We start from the raw sequence: 19,832 nt of genomic DNA on the forward strand, positions 1-19,832 counted from the left end.
TTGCTAACTTGAAGCAGGTGTTGAATAAAAACTCTGTTCCTAATATGTTGTTTACTAAATTATTTAATAAACAACCAAATTAGAAGCACTAGCACAGCTGTTAGCTTGTGTTTCCCAAAATGACTTTAGTTTTTAAACTGAACTTGTAGCAGAACTAGCTCATTATACATAGGCAGATGCACACACTCCATCCCTTGCTATATACATTCACATTTTGCAGTGTGACCTAGAATATGTAAAGCTGAAATGGTAACAGTTGATTTGCATTTTTTGTACAAAATTAATAGTATTTTGTAACAGTATAATGTGTAAGGCAGCATTTCCCAAAGTGGTGCCCTCCGGATACTTTGGACTTCAACTCAGCCCTTCAGTCCAAGCCAGCATAACCATTGGACAGGGATTGTGGGAGGTATAGTCCAGCAACATCTGGGGGGCACCAGATTGGGGAAGGCTGGTGTAAGAGAACAAATGCATGTTTTGAAAAGCATGGACAGTGCTGTAAAGGTTATGGAGGTGTGCAACAATGCATCAGGGTTCTGCCACTTGTATACTTACCTTTTTAAAAACAATTCATTTTTCTTGGATAATGCATGAAGCAGCTCTTGCATTTATAGTATTTGTGTCTAGTTAAAGACAAATCAAGGTTTGTGCTTTTAGACTGTCTCCATAAGACTGAAAGCTTGTGAGTTATCAGTGCTGCTGATTTGTATTTGCTGAAGTTGGTGCTTTGCTAGGAATTATGAACCGTGGCAATCTGATCTCATTTTAGGTACTTTGGAAGTTAGACTTATGGGTTGCCAAGATATTTTGGAGAATGTCCCTGGTCGATCAAAAGCCACATCCATTACTCTACCTGGATGGAGTCCAAGTGAAGCCAGATCATCTTTCATGAGCCGAACAAGCAAAAGTAAAAGCGGGAGTAGCCGGAACCTTCTGAAAACAGATGATTTGTCCAGTTTAGTATATTTTACTTTTGTTTTGCTTTTATCTTCGGAAAGGTTTTCTTGAAGCCTTTTAGTAAAAATAGATACATGTAAAATTTATATATTAGTAATACTTTTTGTAATGGGTATATTCAAACACAGGAGATAATTCAGGCTGAGGTCTTGAGCAAGTCTTCTGTATCAGGATAGGACCATAAGTTTTAATCAAGTTTTAGCAGCTTGAAAAGTACATTGGATTGGGAACCCTGAGACATTTTCTCAGGGGTCCTGCCGCTTAGGACTCTGCTGAAGCATTCTAGAGCATATTGGAAGCCCCGGAGCTAGCCTTCCATCACAGCTACCAGGCAAGTTAGGTAGGAAAGACTGGGGTTGGGGGCTGTGGCTGTCACCAGTGCCATGTCCATTATTAGCAGGACCCAAACTTCAGAGAAAGTTCGAGCTCTGTTCAAAATGGACTGAGAAATTTCAGGGGGGGGAGTGACCACCATTATTAAGCAAAGCTAAAGTAAGCAAAGAGATTAAACATTTTTAAATAATCTTCAAATTAACAGTAGTCATAGCTTCTTACAGCTCTTACTGTGTTTGTTTTTCTCCACTCCAGTCATATAACCAGTCCTTGCATGTTTTATTTGTTTTGTTTTGTTTTTTGCTTCTTGAAGTTCTCAGCTGAGTTTGTGTAATTTTCTTACAGATGAAATCTGTGCTGTTTTGAAGTTGGACAATACTGTTGTTGATCAAACTAGCTGGAAGCCTATTTCCAATCAGTCATGGGATCAGAAATTTACACTGGAGCTAGACAGAGTAAGGGCCTCTTTACTGTGTTAACAGTGATTGCAAGCTTGGTAATTTCACCTTTATATGTCTGTATGCATACAGAGAGATCCTGGCTTGGGTCTGAAGTTCTGTTCATGCTTTCTCACTTCACTGTTCCATCTTCTGCCCTCTGAAAATCCACTCCTGAGTACAGGGGGATTCTCTGAAACAGGGTGTCATGGCGTGCTGAGATCTGCAGCAAGGGGGCGAGGGATTAGCAAAAAACTGGGAGGGCTTGGCATAAGAAGTGCATTCCACTTGTAAAAAAGCACCTATAGGATTCTAAGTCACATTATTTTGTAATAAATCCCGCAGTATTGATGATTTTTGGCTCTTGTCCAAAGTGACATCTTTCACTATATTCACTAATAGGCAAAAAACCTTGCAGTTTAAGAATGTACCTATAGCCCACTGATATTTCTATCAAACTTTAAAAAGCAGGGAAATTGGGCAGCTATAGTGAATGCATCAGGGGAGCAGAGACCTCTCTGAGATATTGTACTGCCCTACAAATTTGTCAAAATGCAAACACCATTTGGGTTGGTCTTTCACAGTCCAATCCACTTGCTGTGTAGCTTGGAAGAATTGGAAGAGAGGAGGTCAGGTCTCCAGCTTCCCTGGTGCATTCACTATAGCTGCCCAATTTCCATGCTTTTTAAAGTTTGATAGAAATATCTGTGGGCTATAGGTACGTTCTTAAACTGCAAAGTTTTTTGTCTGTTAGTGAATTTCTCTGCTTTTTAATCTGGGAGGTAAGAAATGGGATCCTGTGCAAGTTTGCTGAGAATGGATTGATTGAGTTCAGTGAGATTTAGTCCCCTGCAATCATGCTTAGGATAGGTGAAACTGACCACAGGGGATGGGGAGCGGAGGAGGAAGGGCAGAGGGGAGGAGGGGGATGGGAGCAGGTATTTGCATGTTTATTGAATTCAGTGCGATTTACTCCCGTGCAGTCATGCTTACGATAGGTAAAACTGACGGGGGGGGATAGGAGGGAAGAGAAGGGAGGGTGGGTTTGATCATTTGCATACTTTTGAGTTCAATGGGATTTATTTCTGTGCAGTCATGTTTGAAAATGAAAATGGACTGCCTTCAAGTCGATCCCTACTTATGGCAACCCTATGAATAGGGTTTTCATGGTAAACGATATTCAGCGGTGGTTTTATCATTGCCTTCCTGTGAGGCTGAGGAGCAGTGACTGGCCCAAGGTTACCTAGTGAGCTTCATGGGGGATTCGAACCCTGCTCTCCCAGGTCCTAGTCCAACACTGACCTGGGGGAGGGACAGGGAGGGTAGGAGATTGGGTGGGTGGGCACTGGAAAGAGGGGAAGCCCCTTTCCTTTCCAAAAGGAAAACATTGTGAAGAGTATCATTGCTTTTCAGCATTTCCCTCACCTTTTTATTCTACAGCAGGGACATGTAGCCTCCCACCCAAATTTAAACCAAAGCTGTCCCTGGCCACATCCACACCAGGCCTTTATTTCACTTTGGATAGTCATGACTTCTCTCAAAGAATCCTGGGAAGTGTAGTTGGTAAAGGATGCTGGGAGACGCCCTGTTCCCCTCGCAGACCTTCAATCAGAGTGACTAATTGTTAAACCAGTCTGGCCACTGGAGCTCTGTCAGTGGAATAGGAGTCTCCTCTCAGCACCCTTCACAAACTACAGTTCCCAGGATTCTTTCGGGGAAGCCATGACTGTCTCATGTGAAATCAAAGTCTGGTGTGGTTGTGGCTCCCTGATTAGGCAAGCCCAGCAGCTGTGAGTCTGGCTTTTAGAACACTGACAGTTGGTTCTTACTGAGCATGCCCAACACTATCATTGAGTTCAATGCAAAATTTCTTAAATTAATTAAAAATCAGTCAGGCATTTTTTTAACTTGTAAACTGCAGAAGATGAAGGTCAGAGTATGGGGGAAGGTCAGTAATAGGATTACAGGTCCTCTGTGAACATGGCTGATTTTTTTAATGAATTTCAACAGATTATGAGAACTCTGACAGAAAAAAGTCCAAAAGGGCTCTGGGTTTTCTCTCTCTCTTTTTAGTCTTTGAACTCTCTATTCTCTCTGACTGTTTGTGTATTGCCATGAAAATTGAGAGGGTTGTTAAGCAAGCGTTTCTGAGTTCAGGACTATACGTTTTGTATGGTTTTGTTTTCAAATGAGCTTATGGGAAGCATCAGAATGGCATGGGGGTATTTTCAATTTAACTTTGCAGAATGTGAAAAATCCACACTGACTATAGTATACAGCCATTCTTGTGGCTGTATAATGATTAGCCACAAACGTATGTGCGTTTACCTGTGAGTAAGCTCCACTGAACACAGTGAGACTTATTGTATAGGATGGCTAGGATTTACTTGAAAATCTAGTTTATTTAGCTATTTTATTTTATTTAAGAGATTTATACCTGCTTTTTGAAGAAGTCTTGCACAAAACAACTTGCAAAGTTTTAAAATACAAATCCATTTCCTGAAACCTATAAAAACAGATAGTCAGCAACAGGAAAAATAAATAATGCTAAAACACTGCCATTTAAAAAGTGGACAATTTTAAGGACATTTTTGGATCGTCCTGGACGTGTTGGACAATGCAGATCACATGTTTGACTGAACTTCACTGAAAACTTTACAATGTGTCTATGCTGCTACGATTTTTATGTGTGTGTAAATGGGCTGCACATACATACACAGTGACAGAAAACATTTTCTTCTGTTAGATAAATTCATAAATAGACCTGAAATTAAATAAATTGAAAAATGATGAAGCTCTAAGATCTTGAAAATAAAATTTCATAACTATTCTAACAAATATTCTTAAAACAAACCAAAACTCCTAATTTGCTGTTTTCATAGCGTGCCAGTTGCTTTGAATGAGAGAATGAAATAAAACTGACATTTGGCCAATGAGCAGGAATTATTCTAAAGTTAAATATAAGGCACATTTTTCCAGAATATGATTTTCTAAGATAAAGCGTGTATGTGTGTGTATTTATTTATAACCATGTGAACTGATTTTGAAGTTAATACTCCAACTCATTATTTCTTCTGAAAGGAGATTTAAGCTAAATTGTGTGGGGTTCAATTCAGGGCAACAGAAGTGTACTTTAAATTCCTTTGTAATTAGTGGGACTTAAACACTGAACTGGGCATCTAAAAAAAATTAGTATCAATAGGGTTTAACTTTCTGGAATGAATACATTACATGGAGGAGGTCTGAGTACTGGAGCCAATTCACACATGCGGAAAGAGGAAATCAAACATTGAAACAGCTGCTCCTTATTTAGCTGATGTGTGGGGCCAGGCTGGTCTTTACTATGCCATTATGTTCTTGAGAGGCAAGTGGTGCAGCCTCCTAGTGGCCCTAGTTCCCCAGAGCTTTGCGAGAGGTCAGAGTGCTTCCCTTGAGCTCTGTTGTCCAGCGTAACTGACACTTGGAGCCAAGTGTTCTTTTTGGCAGGGAGCGGAAGCCATCTTGCTGCAGCTGTTGTTACTGTGGCTGATGGATGGGGACATGCTCATCTCCCCCTTTGCATCATGTTCTTCCTGGGAGGCAGGAGGTGCAACCTCTCAATGATCCTTGGTCCCCAACCAATGACAGAGGCCAGTGTTCTTCTCTTCAACTCTGCAATCCAGGCCATATATATTTTTAGTCTGTAAGATAAACTTTGCCTTTACAGTAGTTTACTTTTATCCAACATTGAGACTGCAGATCATAAATTCCTCAATTTCAACTTACCACATTGGCCCTTTGAGAATTAAGCTACTTATGATGTTTGTTCTGCCTGTATGGGTGTTACTGTAAGTGGTTCTGTAAAGCAGTATTTTACCTTGTAAAGGTATGTATTCTGTGACTCATCTTTCATAAAACGGATTGCTTTAAAATAAATGTTTTGAATCTATATCTGGGTGTTTTTATAGAAGCTGTTTTAAATAGCCAAGGAACTTGGGCTTTGCAAATGCCTCTGTAAAAACATCAGTATAGATAATTTCCTGAGAATAAAGTTTGTTTTTATCTTAAAATCTACAGTACTACCACATTTGGAATACTGTGTACCATTCTGGTCACCTCTCCTCAAAAAGAATATTGTAGAGTTGGAGAGGTTCAGAAAAGGGCAACCAAAATGATTAAGGGGATGGAGCAACTCATCTATGAGAAAAGGTTGCAGCGTTTAGGGCTTTTTAGTTTAGAGAAAAGGCAAGTCAGAGGTGATGTGATACAAGACATGGAGAAAGTAGAAAGCTTTTCTCTCTCTCGTGGACATCCAAAGAAGCTGAATGTTGTAAAATTCAGGACTGACAAAAGAAAGTACTTCTTCACACAGCGCATAATTAAACTGGAATTCGCTCCCACAAGAGGCAGTGATGGCTACCAACTTGGATGGATTTAAAAGAGGATTAGACAAATTCATGGAGGAAAAGGCTATCAGTGGCTATTCACCATGATGGTTATGCTCTGCCTCCATAGGCAAAGACAGCATGCTTTCAAATACCAGTTGCTGGAAACTGCAGGAGGGGAGAGTGCTCTTGTACTCAGGTTCTGCATTTGGGCTTCCCATGAGCAACTAGTTGGCCACTGTGACAACAGGATGCTGGACTAGATGGGCCATTTGCCTGATCCAGAAGGCTCTTCTCAACAACTATCAGAGAGAGATATGGAAAAGAAAGAGGATCCTTCTGTTATCCCATGATTCACCCTAAAAACTGTTTCAGTTTGGGGGAGAAACCATGGCTCAATGGTGGTAGAACACAGGTTCAAGTTCCGGCATCTCGAGGTAGGGCTGGAATAGTTTCCTGTCTGAAGCCCTGGAGAGCCCCTGCCAATCAAGTGTGGGTAAAACTGAGCTAGACAGACTAATGGTCTATTATAGTATAAAGTAGCTTCCTATGTAATGCTTCATTTCACCTGTTTTTGCCCATACTTTAATAGATATATCTTTCTGGCCAGTCCATATGTTTCCTGCAAGCCATCCAGTCACATGAAATAAGGAAAACATGCAGGCAGGACTGGGAATGGTTCCTTCCCATGCCAGTCACCAGCTCCCAAGGTGGGGTAGTGTGGGTGAGGGAATGTTCCTAGTTTAGCTTTAGGACTGTAGCAGATGCACAAATTAATACTGTTTTTCTCCCTCCCTTAACTCCCTTCAGTCACGTGAATTAGAAATTTCTGTTTATTGGCGTGATTGGAGATCTCTCTGTGCTGTGAAGTTTCTGAGATTAGCAGACTTCTTAGATAACCAGCGACATGGAATGTGTCTCTATCTTGAACCCCAGGGTACTCTATTTGCAGAGGTAAGAGCCAATATTTTTATAAAATTATTAAAGGTTGTGAATAATTTCCAAGATTCATTGTTTTCCAACTTAATCCATCTTGTCTGAATTGCAGGTTACATTTTTTAATCCTGTTATTGAAAGAAGACCAAAACTTCAAAGACAAAAGAAAATTTTCTCCAAGCAACAAGGTAACGGGATTTATTGCATTCAATGCTGTACTATAACATTAATATAGACTTGTATTCTTGAAAGTTAACTGAACAGGAAGTTGATGCTAAACATCAAAATTTCATGTAAAAATATTTGTTTAGAAATCATAGATAGGACTTTAGTGAAATCTGTTTATAAAGAAAGAGTAGTTAGGAAGATATGGAATTTGACATGTTCTGTATATTCATCACAAATAAACTAATGAATATGAATTCTCTTTTAATTATAGCTTTTGGTGATAAGTAAAAAGATTACTTGTGCTCTGTTTTCTTTGTCCACAGGCAAAACATTTCTCAGAGCTCCTCAAATGAATATTAATATTGCCACTTGGGGAAGGCTGGTGAGAAGAGCTATTCCTACAGTAAATCATACTGGCACCTTCAGCCCTCAAGCTTCTGTGCCTGCTCCAGTAGTTGATACTCACATTCCTGAATTAAGATCACCAACAAGGTAAATGGCTGAGATGCTTAAATAGAGTTACACATTCAAGTTATGGCAAAACTCCTGTAATATAGGAGGAACACAAGATTTTTCCTCCTCTTAGAGCAAACCTGCTTCTGGTTTTAAAAACAGAAAACTACTGTTTAGCATATTTTCCTTTCCTCAAATTGCCACCATGCTCACCAAGTGAATTGCTTTCTTTTAAGTGACTCCCCTGTAGCCAAATTGGTATTTGAGCTTGAACCTGAACCCCCACATACTCCACCACGTGCGTCTTCTCTTGGAGAAATAAGCGAACCTTCACCTGAGCCAAATGCTCCAACTGTACCCTCTCAGGCAAGACTTCTAATTAGATTTAAAACATTAACACAAATTATTGTTTCTAGGTCTGTGAGAACTGTTATCTATAGATAGCATGTGTTCATTAGGATTGTGTTCTTGATTAGTTAAACTTTTTTTTATTTTAAATGTTTATTTATATCCCGCCTTTCCTCCTGGAAGGAGCCCAGGATGGCAATGATTTGTAATACCAAGCATTCTCACACTGATGCCTCTACATCCAGTTTTCTCAACCAAGTTTGCATAATAGTTAAAGTGTTCTGGTCATTATCTCTCATTTTAAATACAAACCCTTTTGCGTCATACTAGCATTTGAGGTAGTAGATACTTAACCTGGATCTAAAGAAGTATTTGAAGTTTGAACTTACCCAAAGAGCTATTTAATTATCAACAACCCTTGTAGGTTCCAAAAACCCTGCCAAACCAATAAAACTTTAAGGCTTCTGAAAATATGTGGGAAATGGATATCCATACTGTTTGGTCCAGTACTGAGAAGTTCTGCCCTTCACATTTCTTTCCTCTCTGTAAAGAGGGCATTTTGAACAAGTTTCACATAAGTCCCTGGCCAAGTGCCTTGGGGTTGTTGTTGAAATAAAGAAAGAGGCAGTCTTGTCTGCTAATAAAGAATCTTACAGTCCTATTCAAGCACTTCTAGATGAGTGCATTCTTAAACAAGATTTATAAATATCTACATTGCAGGTTGTCCTTGGCTGCTAAGAATTGATTCCAGGTGACCAAGCAAGTGAGCTTTCACACAGAGAAAGGGTTGTCTTTTTTTTTCTTCCACTGTATTTATGTGAACAACATTGCTGGTAGGTTAGTAACCTTTGTAGACTGTACTAAACCAGTTCTTAGACCAAGTTCCTCTGTACAAACTTCGCAAGGCCTATTGCAATCAACGAAAGAAGCTTAGCAAAATAAATATTATTAAATTGTCTCTCAAGGGCTCTTGTAGAAGGCATTTAATCAATCTTAGATTCTGATTTCCATGATCCCAAATTTAAGACCTACTTTGTAGCATTACTCTTCTAGACTGAGCATACTTCTCCAATTTCTAGCAACTTTTGTTTTTTTAAATCTTCAGATTTTTTTTCTTCTACACATTTCACAGGATGCAGATACATTTGATTTTGAGAATGACAGAAATAATTTTGTCCCTAAACTTCAGCCGGAAATTATTTGTGAGACTCAGATTTCAAACTCTAATATAGAATATACTATACGAGAGCCTGAAGACAGAAGGTAAGCCATCTTTTATGTTAAAAAATGATATATAATTCCAGCCCAATATTGAGTAGAAATTCTCATTTACTTTTTAAATTTTTGTATTTCAGAATACAGCAGAGATTTCAATTTAGTTTACAAGACTTCCGATGTTGTGCTGTATTGGGTAGAGGACACTTTGGAAAGGTGTGTTCGATAGCTAGGACTACAGTTTTGTCTCTTTTCACATCTTTTTTTTTTCTTCCTCCCCCTTAGCCCACTTCCTTTGCAGCTGTATTGGATTGTGTGCTCAGTAGTATGCTTGTTGATCTGTAGCAGCTTTAAAACAGGTTATTTAACATACACACAAAAATTACGAGTTTAGAACTTAAAACACAGTGGAAAGCATGCTCATTGAATATTGTCCTGTGTTTCAGGTCCTGTTGGCTGAATATAAAAATACAAATGAAATGTTTGCCATAAAAGCCTTAAAGAAAGGAGATATTGTTGCTCGTGATGAAGTAGACAGGTCAGTGTGAAAGAACGTTCAATTAAATCTCAATGTGCCTTAAACTTATGGACCCAGACCACTTCTATGAATGGGGGGGCGGGGTCAAGGGCTTTTTTGTACCTGTAGGCCTTTTGATATTTGCATGTAATTTTATTCAGATTTGTGTAAACTCATTTCATTTTAATATTTGTTAAGAGGGACTATTTTTAAGGGGCATGTTGTGACCTGCCAGGGAAATGTGGCATTTTAAGTTTATATTGTATATAGTCATATTACTATTGTATACAACTTATATTGGTGTTACTTTCATACTGCTAAACTTTTTGTTTTGTGATGATCTGATGACTAGAAACAAATAAAAGAATGTGAACTGATCCCCTTCAAAAAGCAGACTGCTATGCCATATCCCACGTTTGCTTTTGAAACTCCCTGTGGTTTCAAAGGGTTATATCTAACTGTGCTGCTCAGCTGACTATTCCATTCATTGGGAAGGGAAGCAATTTTCCCTGTTCTCTAAATGTCCTCTGGACGGGTCCCTCGATCCTCTGGAACAGATTTAAGTGAAGGCTGAGTGGTAATCATTGTAAGTTGCTAGCTTCCCCATTCTGTTGATGGAAGCCTTACTGTCAGCTGAGCAATACTTTTGGATACAACCCGAAAGCAGTTTCCATAACTCAGACTCAAAGCCCCTTTGGCGTGTGAGACTAGTTGTACAGCTCTTTGGATCTTAATCATGGCCTGCTGTAACTGCCAGAACTTGAAACCTGATCCTGAAACACACAAACTCGGAAGCATGTATAATAGAACTGAATTACAAGTAAGTGTAGGATGATGATGCAAGGTAAGCTGTGCTTGGATCAATAAAAAATGGTGCCCAGCCTGTCACTGAGTTTTATGGCTGTCTGTCAGCCTTTTTCCCCTTCTATATGTGCATTAGTGAATGCACAAAGGTGTGTAAAAAGTTGTTTGCAATTCATTGTTAAGCTGCTGTGCCTTTTTTTAAAAAAAACTATTTTATCACATTTGTATCATACACTAGCAAGTCCTCAGTGCAGCTAAGTTGACATTTACTCCATATTACTCAGAAAGTCGTGATGATCTATGTGCTGCTACCTGTGGATCACAGTCATTAACTGCAGTAAGTTCTATACTTCTGATGGACGCTTGTAATTACAATGACCGCATTCCAACTTGCTTCTTTGCACGTATCTCTTTGAGCTCTTACCTGTGTACTCAGGATAAAGTAGTTTAGGCAACATTATAACTTCTTCAAAAACATTTCTGCTTTCAGCCTCATGTGTGAAAAGCGAATTTTTGAAACTGTGAACAGCGTAAGGCATCCCTTTCTGGTGAACCTCTTTGCTTGTTTCCAAACCAAAGATCATGTGTGCTTTGTAATGGAGTATGCAGCTGGTGGAGACCTCATGATGCATATACATACAGATGTCTTTTCTGAACCAAGAGCAGTGTAAGTATTCAGTCCTGATATTGACAAAATGGGTATTTTCAGGTTTTGATGTAAATAGGTTGTTTTTTATGCTTGCTGTGTGAGAGAACACTCTGCCGGGCTAGTGAGATGTAATGCTGATTCCCTGTTGTTGGGAAGCCACCTTCTGAAACAGAACTTGATGTAAAGGAAACGCTAGTTAGCTTGTATGCCATCATAATGGACTTATGCCACTGTGAAGCCTGCATCCCTATCTGACTGAAATAGTAATAATTTGCTATAATGGCACTTTCAATTGACAGGCAGCATCCTAACACCTATTTCATCCAGGAAGCTACTATAGTAGTGTCAGTACATGGTGCTTTTGTGCACTGATGACTACCAGGCAGAGCTGCATGACAGAGATGCCAGTATTAGAGGTTTTTGAGGAATACAGGAATCTGCCTATATTCTTGCAGATCAGACTATTTGTCCTTTTTTAACCCATTATGGTCTACTGGGTCTCAGACAGAGATATTTCTTTCCCACCACCTGCTACCTTATCCTTGTGAACTGGAGAACCACATGTTGAACCTGGGGCCTTCTGCATACAGAGTATGTACTCTACTCACATTGTCCATGCACTGGTAATCTCTAGGCTGGATTACTGTAATGTGCTCTTTGTGGGGCTGCCCTTTCGGTGGTCTAGAAGCTACAGCTGGTGCAAAATGTAGTGGGGCGACTGCTCAGCGGGGTAGGATATTGCCAACATGTTACCCCGCTGCTGAATTTCACTGGCTGCCCATTAACTACTGGGCCAAAGTGCTGGTTTTGGTGTACAAAACCATATAGAGCTTGGAACCAGGATACCTTATATACCAAGTTGATCACTGTGCTCTGCATGTAAGGGCCTCCTGCAGATACCATCTTATCAGGAGGTCTGTCCTGCACAATATAGGAAGCAGACCTTTAGTGTTGTGGCACCTAATCGTTTGAATTCCCTCCCCTTAAAATTAGATATGCTCCATCTCTCTCATTTTCTTGGTGCCTACTGAAGACCTTCCTCTTTCAAGCCTTTTGAGTAGAGACCTTATCCAAATCTGTGATGGTTTTGGAATTGCCTTTTAAGATGTATTTAAAGTTGTTTTTTAAAAAAGATGTTTTTAAGATGTTTTCTTTTTGAGATATTTTCAGATGTTTTAGTGTTTTGTCCCATGGGCTCCTTTTGGGAGGGGGGGCGGGATAGAAATTAAAGATAATGATGAGATGTGGCCCTTTTTTAATTAAAACCTTATACATCCATATTCAGAATAAGGTAATCTCAAAGGATACTTCTGTGGTATTAAACATTGCTCTGAAGTTATTCTAGTCATTTTTGACAGTTATCCTTTGCAGGAGTATAAAAAATATGAAAGAGGTAAGAACTGACAACATTTCTTTATAAACAGATTTTATGCTGCATGTGTGGTTCTCGGACTGCAGTATTTACATGAGCACAAAATAGTTTATAGGTAAGTATAATATTTCGATTTCTGTTTTGCTTTGCATTCTCTATCTTGCACTTGATTGCCTTATGTACTATGATCAGATTAATACAAAACTTTTTTGCTGGCAGAAAATCTTGTCACTGAATGCTTGCTCAAACCTACATGTTATTTCTAAATGCCTTAAATTCAAAAAACAGAAGCATTTTGAGAGCTGTATCTTTGCTGTTAGCATTTCCTCTATAGTTCGTCTCTAGTTTTGGTCAAAATGAGTTGTTTTTAATTTCTTTTTGTAGAGATTTAAAGCTAGATAACTTGTTGCTGGATACAGAAGGTTTTGTGAAAATAGCTGACTTTGGTCTCTGCAAAGAAGGTAAGCTTTTTAAAAAGTGTTTCTCATTGACATAATAGCACTTAGTGTTTTTATGGAGATGGCAGGCATTTGCAGCCCACTTTTGTCAAGCCATCCTCTCTCCCACACGTTGCTGTAGGAGGGGAACAGTGGTATGTGTTAGACTTTTTTCATAAAACAACTCCCTGCCAGGTTTTTAAATTCTCAGTGAATGTTGCAAAGATTGAGGAGCCAGAAGGGAAGCTCTAGCCGTCTCCATTCTGATTGCTGATTTGTCAGTGTGGGATAAAAGGAATATCTGGACTTGATAGCCAACTATTTATTTATTTTTGCACTAGCCAACTGTGTAGTACAATCCCACCATTATACTGTAATAATATTTATATGCACTTTCAAAATATCTGTTTATTCAGACTGAAGTTATTTATTCAGGCTACATTAAATCTGTGATTGATTTAATTGATTTAGAGTGGCCCTTTGCCATGGCATGTGCAGTCCCACCTATGAATTCTGCACCTACACAGAGCAACATTCGGAACTTTTTGTTAAAATTCCAAAATGTGAACTTTTACCTCTAAGGCTGCAATCCTATGCACATTTACCTTGAAGTAAGTCCCACTGAAACTCAGTGGAACTTACATCTCAGTTGACACATGTAGGATTGGCTTATAAGTTACCTATTGTAATTTCCAAAATTTTATTGCAAAAGTAAAAAATGCTGATGCTTTGAAGAAGCTGTTGCTTGGCATGCTAACTTAAAAATCAACACTTTTGTGGCATCAGTTTTCATAGGCTGAAGTCTTACTCTCATACATAATGTCATTTGAATCAGGGAGGTGGGAAGGGATAATTACCAGAGCAGGGAAGAGGAGGAGTTACAAGGGTGTCTGTGACAAATGCATTTGTGGCCTGACAGAAGGAAAATAATGGCTTCTCTGGTAGTTTCAGCCACGTGTGCAACATTTGGATCTTAAGAATGATAAGTGTTGTTTCACTTCAGATAGGAACTTCCCCCTCCTTACTTTTGCAACCTTCTTTTCCTCTCCCTTACAAAAAATACTTCTGAGGACCACACTGTGAGGCCATGGGGCTGCAGCTGTGGAGGCTATTGGAGGAAATCTGACTTAAACATGCCACTTTGCAGGAGTGGTAACACTCCCTTTATTCCAAGACTATGTCTTATAACATCAAAGAGTGGCTATGTTTTATACTTAGCTAAGAATACTTCAAAGTGTGTAGAAAATGCACAACCCATCATATGAAAACCTGGGACATCTTTTTAAAACATTTGGAAGCAGGTACTAGGGAGGATTGGACCCATGTTTCCAAATACTTTATGGAAAAATGTAAGAAATTTTACATGCATGTTCTTCACGCTTGATGGCGCATGTGTTTTGAGTGCTAGTACCAGAGTACAAAATGTAATGAGTGCTGCTTCCCATAGAGAAAGTTGAAGATGTACAACTAAGTATAGACATGTTTTATTCCTACTACTTTTAAATTCAGATTCTTTCTACCTACAAACAAAATAGTTTTACAAATGAAACTACAAGGAATGTCTAGGGGAAAAAATGCATGCCCTTTGTGTAGTCAACATACTTCCTTATTGGCAATCAAGTTCTTAAATACCTGCTTGCTTTTGCTCTTTTTAAAATTTGGCATAGAATTCACATCACACCCTTCTAAATAAGTTGTTGCCACTGGCAAAAATTCTGTCTAGCATATGTAAATGGCATTAAGCTGTTAGGGGTTTTTTAAGGTTGCTGAATACCTCACTTTCACTGTGCTTAAGAGTGGAATCTTTTTTTAAAAAAATCTGGAAAGTCACATTTCATAATTAGCTTATTTTAGAGGGAAAATGAAATGTCTAGCACTTTTCTCATGTTACAGCGTTGAATAAGAAAATACACATATTCTGTAAATGCTTTACAGTGCAAACCTACACATGCCTATCCAGGAGTAGGCCCCTGTTGAGTTCAATAGGACTTACTGTCAAGTGAGTATAGGATTGCAGTTGTAGTGAATTCAGATATCTGCAAGTTCATCTTTTGTTTTGTTTTAAAACAACACCGCTATGGAACCAGTTGTAAATAAATGGCTGAACATCACATTTGGTGTTGGAAAAAGTTGCCCTATTTTGCAACAAAAAGGTGCCCATCCTAATTCAACTTTCAGAGTTTAGATGGGGTTGACAGAATAGGCAAAAACGTATGGATAGGGGAAGTCTTGGCTATACATTATTAGCCAGTGTTTTGCATTTTGAAGTTATCAACATCATTAATTGTTCATATCATTCCATAGTTTTTATAATCATCTTGCTGTGTAAGAACCAGTTATTTCTTTAAAAATGGAGAGGTGAAAGAGAGTCATGTTTAGTTTTAAAATTTGTGTCATTGTTGCAGGAATGGGATTTGGTGATAGAACAAGTACATTCTGTGGCACTCCAGAATTCCTTGCTCCAGAAGTGTTGACAGAAACATCCTATACAAGAGCTGTAGATTGGTGGGGTCTTGGTGTGCTCATCTATGAAATGCTGGTTGGCGAGGTAAGCTTCACAAAATACATTTGGAAAGAGCTGATGGACCTAGGACACTTTTGAATTAGTCCTTTATCTTTTTGCTGCTTATTTGGTTAAATTTGAATAATTAGTTTAAGAAAACATATGAATTGAAATTCAGTTTCTGGAAATTATTCATACTCGTGATTCCTCCCCAACCCCCAGTCTCCCTTCCCAGGAGATGATGAAGAAGAGGTTTTTGACAGTATTGTAAATGATGAAGTAAGATATCCTCGGTTCCTTTCTACAGAAGCCATCTCAGTCATGAGAAGGGTGAGATTATCTTTAATGTGTACTTAATGATTTGTTTAATCCATAACTACATGAGTAAGGGAGAGCAAAGAGTTCTTAAGTCTGTGTTTTTATTTTTGATTTACATTTCTCAAATTCATTTAATGTCAAAAGCTATTTAGGTCTCAAATGAAAGTATGGCTTGCTGTTATTAGTAATTTCATGGCCTCTCCTGAAATACGTCCCATGATTGCCGGATAGAAATACTGCAAGTATGGCCTTTACTCCATGGCTGACTAACCTATGGTCCTCCAGATTTGTTGGACTACAACTCGCATCAGCCCCAGTCACCATTGCTAGTGGTTACAGATGGTGGATGTTGTCCATCAGCATCTGGAGGGCCACAAATTAGAGTCCTCAGCTTTACTCATTAGTAGGACTGGTACTACTGGTGAGTCGAGATTATTTTTTACTGGTGCATCTGAGAAACCAAGCACTGCTAAATAAGAAGTAAGTATACAGGCGAGCAACAGCTGAAGATGTTCTTGGGAATTGTCCTCGGAGATAGGCAAAGGAGCAGCAACAATTCTTTTAATTTGCAGCAGGAGAGAGTAGTTTGTTAGGCTGGATAAAGAAACTAAATTCTGGCACATGGAAAACATAGAACTGAAGTTTTCTCTCTCTCTTTTGACAAAACAAGTTTCAGTCTTGCTCTTGAGTATAACTTAGATACCATTCATTGAGCTTTAGCAAGCTAGCAGGAATTTTAAATTTGTGAATCCTTGTTAACTAATGTAAATAAAAGCAACCATTTCACTTTCTTTTCTAAAGTTTCCAGTACTATTTGCTGTCCTACAAATCTAATTAGGAATCTGATGTGTTTTAAAAATCATTCTTCATATTTACATAATTCTTTTCTAAGAACTCATGGTTCAGAAAATCATTACAGGAACTTAATTCTCAAGTGGGCCACTGACTAAGTCCTTGATGCTGTTTCAGCTTCTGAGAAGAAATCCAGAGCGACGCCTCGGTGCTGGTGAGAAAGATGCTGAAGATGTCAAAAAGCATCATTTTTTCCGGGTGAGTGCCAGCTGAAGTATGGATGCAATCTAGGAGCAGCCAGAAGCAGGAAACTTAACAAGGTGTTCTCTTTTACAGTTGATCACTTGGAATGCATTGCTTGCCAAGAAACTGAAGCCTCCTTTTGTACCAGTCATAAGAGGAAGAGAAGATGTCAGCAATTTTGATGATGAATTTACCTCAGAAGCGCCTATTCTCACTCCACCCCGGGAGCCTAGGATACTTTCGGAAGATCAGCAGGACATGTTCAGAGACTTTGACTACATTGCTGATTGGTGTTAATCCTGTAGACACTGTGAAATCCTAGCAGACTGGCTCATCAGAACAGCATTCTCCCCCTCCCCCAAGAAGAATACCAGCTGTTGGATTGGTCTCTGTGCTGCCTGTAGCTTCTGATTTTTAAATCACATGAAGATTTTCAAAAGTACTGTTTTTAATACACATGAGGTGTGGCCTCGTTTTTGTATACCTTTTTTTAAAAAAAATCTTGAGCACTGGAAAGCAATTCTGTGCAGCTCTTTAAGCTGAACTTGTGGGTACAGGTTGTGTTCCACTCTCATATGAGCACAGTTGTACTTGTACTGTATCTTTACTCTTCTGCAGCAGAAAACATTGCAAAAATAGCTGCCTTAAGCAGGACAGCAACCAGATACTGAGCTAGACTGATAAACCATCTGCCCAGCTTTTATTGGAAGAAGCAAAAGGGTCTGTCCTTAAAAATGAAAATTATTATAATCTCCAAAAACATGTAGACCTAAAGACTGTTAAGCACACTGTTGACTTGAGTTCTAAAAATAATGAGGATTAAGAACTGATACCTTGTTTTGTAAACTTTCTATGGTATTTATTAGGGGGGAAATGTGTAAAAGCCTTACCTATGTGATAACAGTGTAAGTGCTTCCATCTTTTTAAAAAAAGAGGACCGGTCCTAAAAAGTTTACCAAAGTCACTTGCCAAACAATTTTTGCCTTTTAACCTGTTTCAACACTGTTCAGATATAACCAGCAGATATGAAGAATGTAATAAGAATGTCTCTTCAGTCTTAACCAGGAATATTTCTAATGTATGCATTTCCCCAGATGCAATCATTGTTCTGTACTTTTGAATTCTGTCTTTCTCACAGTAACTTCATTAGTAACTATTTTATCAAATCAGTGTACCTAGAGATCTCATTCATCTTACATTTGCTAATTTGGTGTTGCCATATCATCTTCAAAGAATGAGGATCTTTAATGTATACATGCAGTATACATGTATATTTGGAAGTTATAGTATATTTTTGTTTCAAACATACAAATTAACTTTACCACTTCCTTTAGTATTGTCCAGTGGCTATGTGAATGTATTATTCAATCTAGATTTAACGGGGAAAAACATACTTGTATACATTTTAAGGCCACTGAATTCCAGAACCTTCATTGGCAGTTACTGAGAATAAGGGTTAAAGCAATATGTTTTAAGAGAATGTATAAATATTTTTGATAAACCGTGTAAATTTTAAGCCTCTTAACACTATGCTGTATCTTGAAAAGCTAAAATTTCTTTGACCAGATACTGTGTGTGCTCCTTTCAGACTTACGTAGTTCTTTCCAAATATTAAGTCTGTTTGTGGAAAATAACATTCCACTTCCCTTAGCTTATTAACATTAGTTTGTCATCAGGCTCATACCCAGCTAGCCCAAGATCAAAAATATGTTGTGTGAGGTTTAAATCCACACAGACTTGCTGCTCTTTCTGGCACCTCATTCCATAAGAGATAAATAGCAATCATTTAACCATGTTGACTTTGAGTGAGAGCAGTGCAACACCAAGGTGTTGTCTTCATGGCCTGAACGGCAAAGCACACAAGAATACAAGGTCTAATGCGTCACTAGAATAATGTACGTATAAGGCTGTCCACAAGGGGCAATGGCAGGAGACTAAAGAAAAACCAAAATCATGAATATGTCTAACCTGAGATTGTTATTTAAAAAAGCAAGTAGCATCATTTAGCATGTTTTCAGGATGCTAATTTGCTATTTCTTTTCCATTTCAAATAGCTATATCATAATTAAAACACTACACACCTGAGGTACAGTCAGCTAGTCCTTTTTACTCCCAAATTAGAGCTACAGGCTGCTGGGTCCCAAAAGGGTGCTTCAAATTTAAAGTCCTACAGAAATAACTTTTTGTAAGTACATCCTGTACAGAAATGTTTTGTAATCATAAGTAAATTTCTAAAAAAAATTAGAGGCAGGGTATGTTCACACAGTTAAGCTGAAAGAAAGCACTAATGTTATCTAGTTTTTTAAAATATGTAGGCAAATTAAGATTTTTAAACTCTAGATTGTAAATATATTTTGCTATACTTGTATGTGGCTGCTGAAGCACTTTGTAAAGAAATTAGGTTATTTTAGAATGGTACACTATGCATTAAATTGAAATGTGCCTTTAATGTCATATACAAACTGTCTTGCAGTTAACTATCAAATTAAAGTTTAAATAGTGAAATTTGTATATGAAAACATGATTTACTGATTTGAATCTTATAATCTTGTTTTTGATCTTTAGATAAAAATGATGTGTTCAGAACTTTTTTTTAATTCTTTCAGGGTGGGTAAAAGACTAGTTTTTAAACATTTGTGCAAGTAACTCAGCTTGGGTACCAGAGTTCATCAAAACAACACACACAACTATATATACACAATCCTTTAATGGTTATACTGGGGATTGGGGGATATATTCTTTGCTTGAAATCTTGTTCCTTTTTCACATACCCAAATGAAAAATGGGCTATCTGAAAATGGTTCCTTAAAAGGTTCTCAAGCGTTGGGACTCTGATTTAGTTTAATTCTGATTAAATTCCAGCTTTACTTACCTGTGCAGATACTAATGCAGAAGCTGAAGTAAACTAAGGGTTGACATGTTACAATACAGTCAATAAATAAGTCCAAGTAGCAACAGAAGAAATCAAATCAGTTGTGCATTCTCT

The 19,832-nt window shown here is 38.3% G+C and overlaps 1 protein-coding gene across 5 annotated transcripts in view; it reads left to right on the plus strand.

Annotated features, from left to right (window-relative positions):
• Positions 1-19,432, plus strand: part of PKN2 (protein kinase N2) — a 71,120-nt gene extending 51,688 nt beyond the window's left edge. For 4 of the 5 annotated variants that reach the window (XM_061633584.1, XM_061633586.1, XM_061633582.1 and 1 more), the window contains 16 exons: positions 770-955; positions 1,636-1,745; positions 6,902-7,045; positions 7,140-7,215; positions 7,519-7,687; positions 7,885-8,014; positions 9,102-9,259; positions 9,352-9,427; positions 9,658-9,749; positions 11,023-11,199; positions 12,606-12,668; positions 12,938-13,014; positions 15,396-15,538; positions 15,716-15,823; positions 16,781-16,861; positions 16,940-19,432. In XM_061633584.1, coding sequence (XP_061489568.1) covers positions 770-955; positions 1,636-1,745; positions 6,902-7,045; positions 7,140-7,215; positions 7,519-7,687; positions 7,885-8,014; positions 9,102-9,259; positions 9,352-9,427; positions 9,658-9,749; positions 11,023-11,199; positions 12,606-12,668; positions 12,938-13,014; positions 15,396-15,538; positions 15,716-15,823; positions 16,781-16,861; positions 16,940-17,143 — 1,994 coding nt within the window. In that variant the 3' untranslated portion in view covers positions 17,144-19,432. The remainder of the gene's footprint in view (positions 1-769; positions 956-1,635; positions 1,746-6,901; positions 7,046-7,139; positions 7,216-7,518; positions 7,688-7,884; positions 8,015-9,101; positions 9,260-9,351; positions 9,428-9,657; positions 9,750-11,022; positions 11,200-12,605; positions 12,669-12,937; positions 13,015-15,395; positions 15,539-15,715; positions 15,824-16,780; positions 16,862-16,939) is intronic. The other variant, XM_061633583.1, reaches the window with a different exon arrangement.
• Positions 19,433-19,832: the final 400 nt, after the last annotated feature.

The sequence above is a fragment of the Rhineura floridana genome, chromosome 6 (genome assembly GCF_030035675.1).
Source record: "Rhineura floridana isolate rRhiFlo1 chromosome 6, rRhiFlo1.hap2, whole genome shotgun sequence".
Lineage (NCBI taxonomy): Eukaryota > Metazoa > Chordata > Lepidosauria > Squamata > Rhineuridae > Rhineura > Rhineura floridana.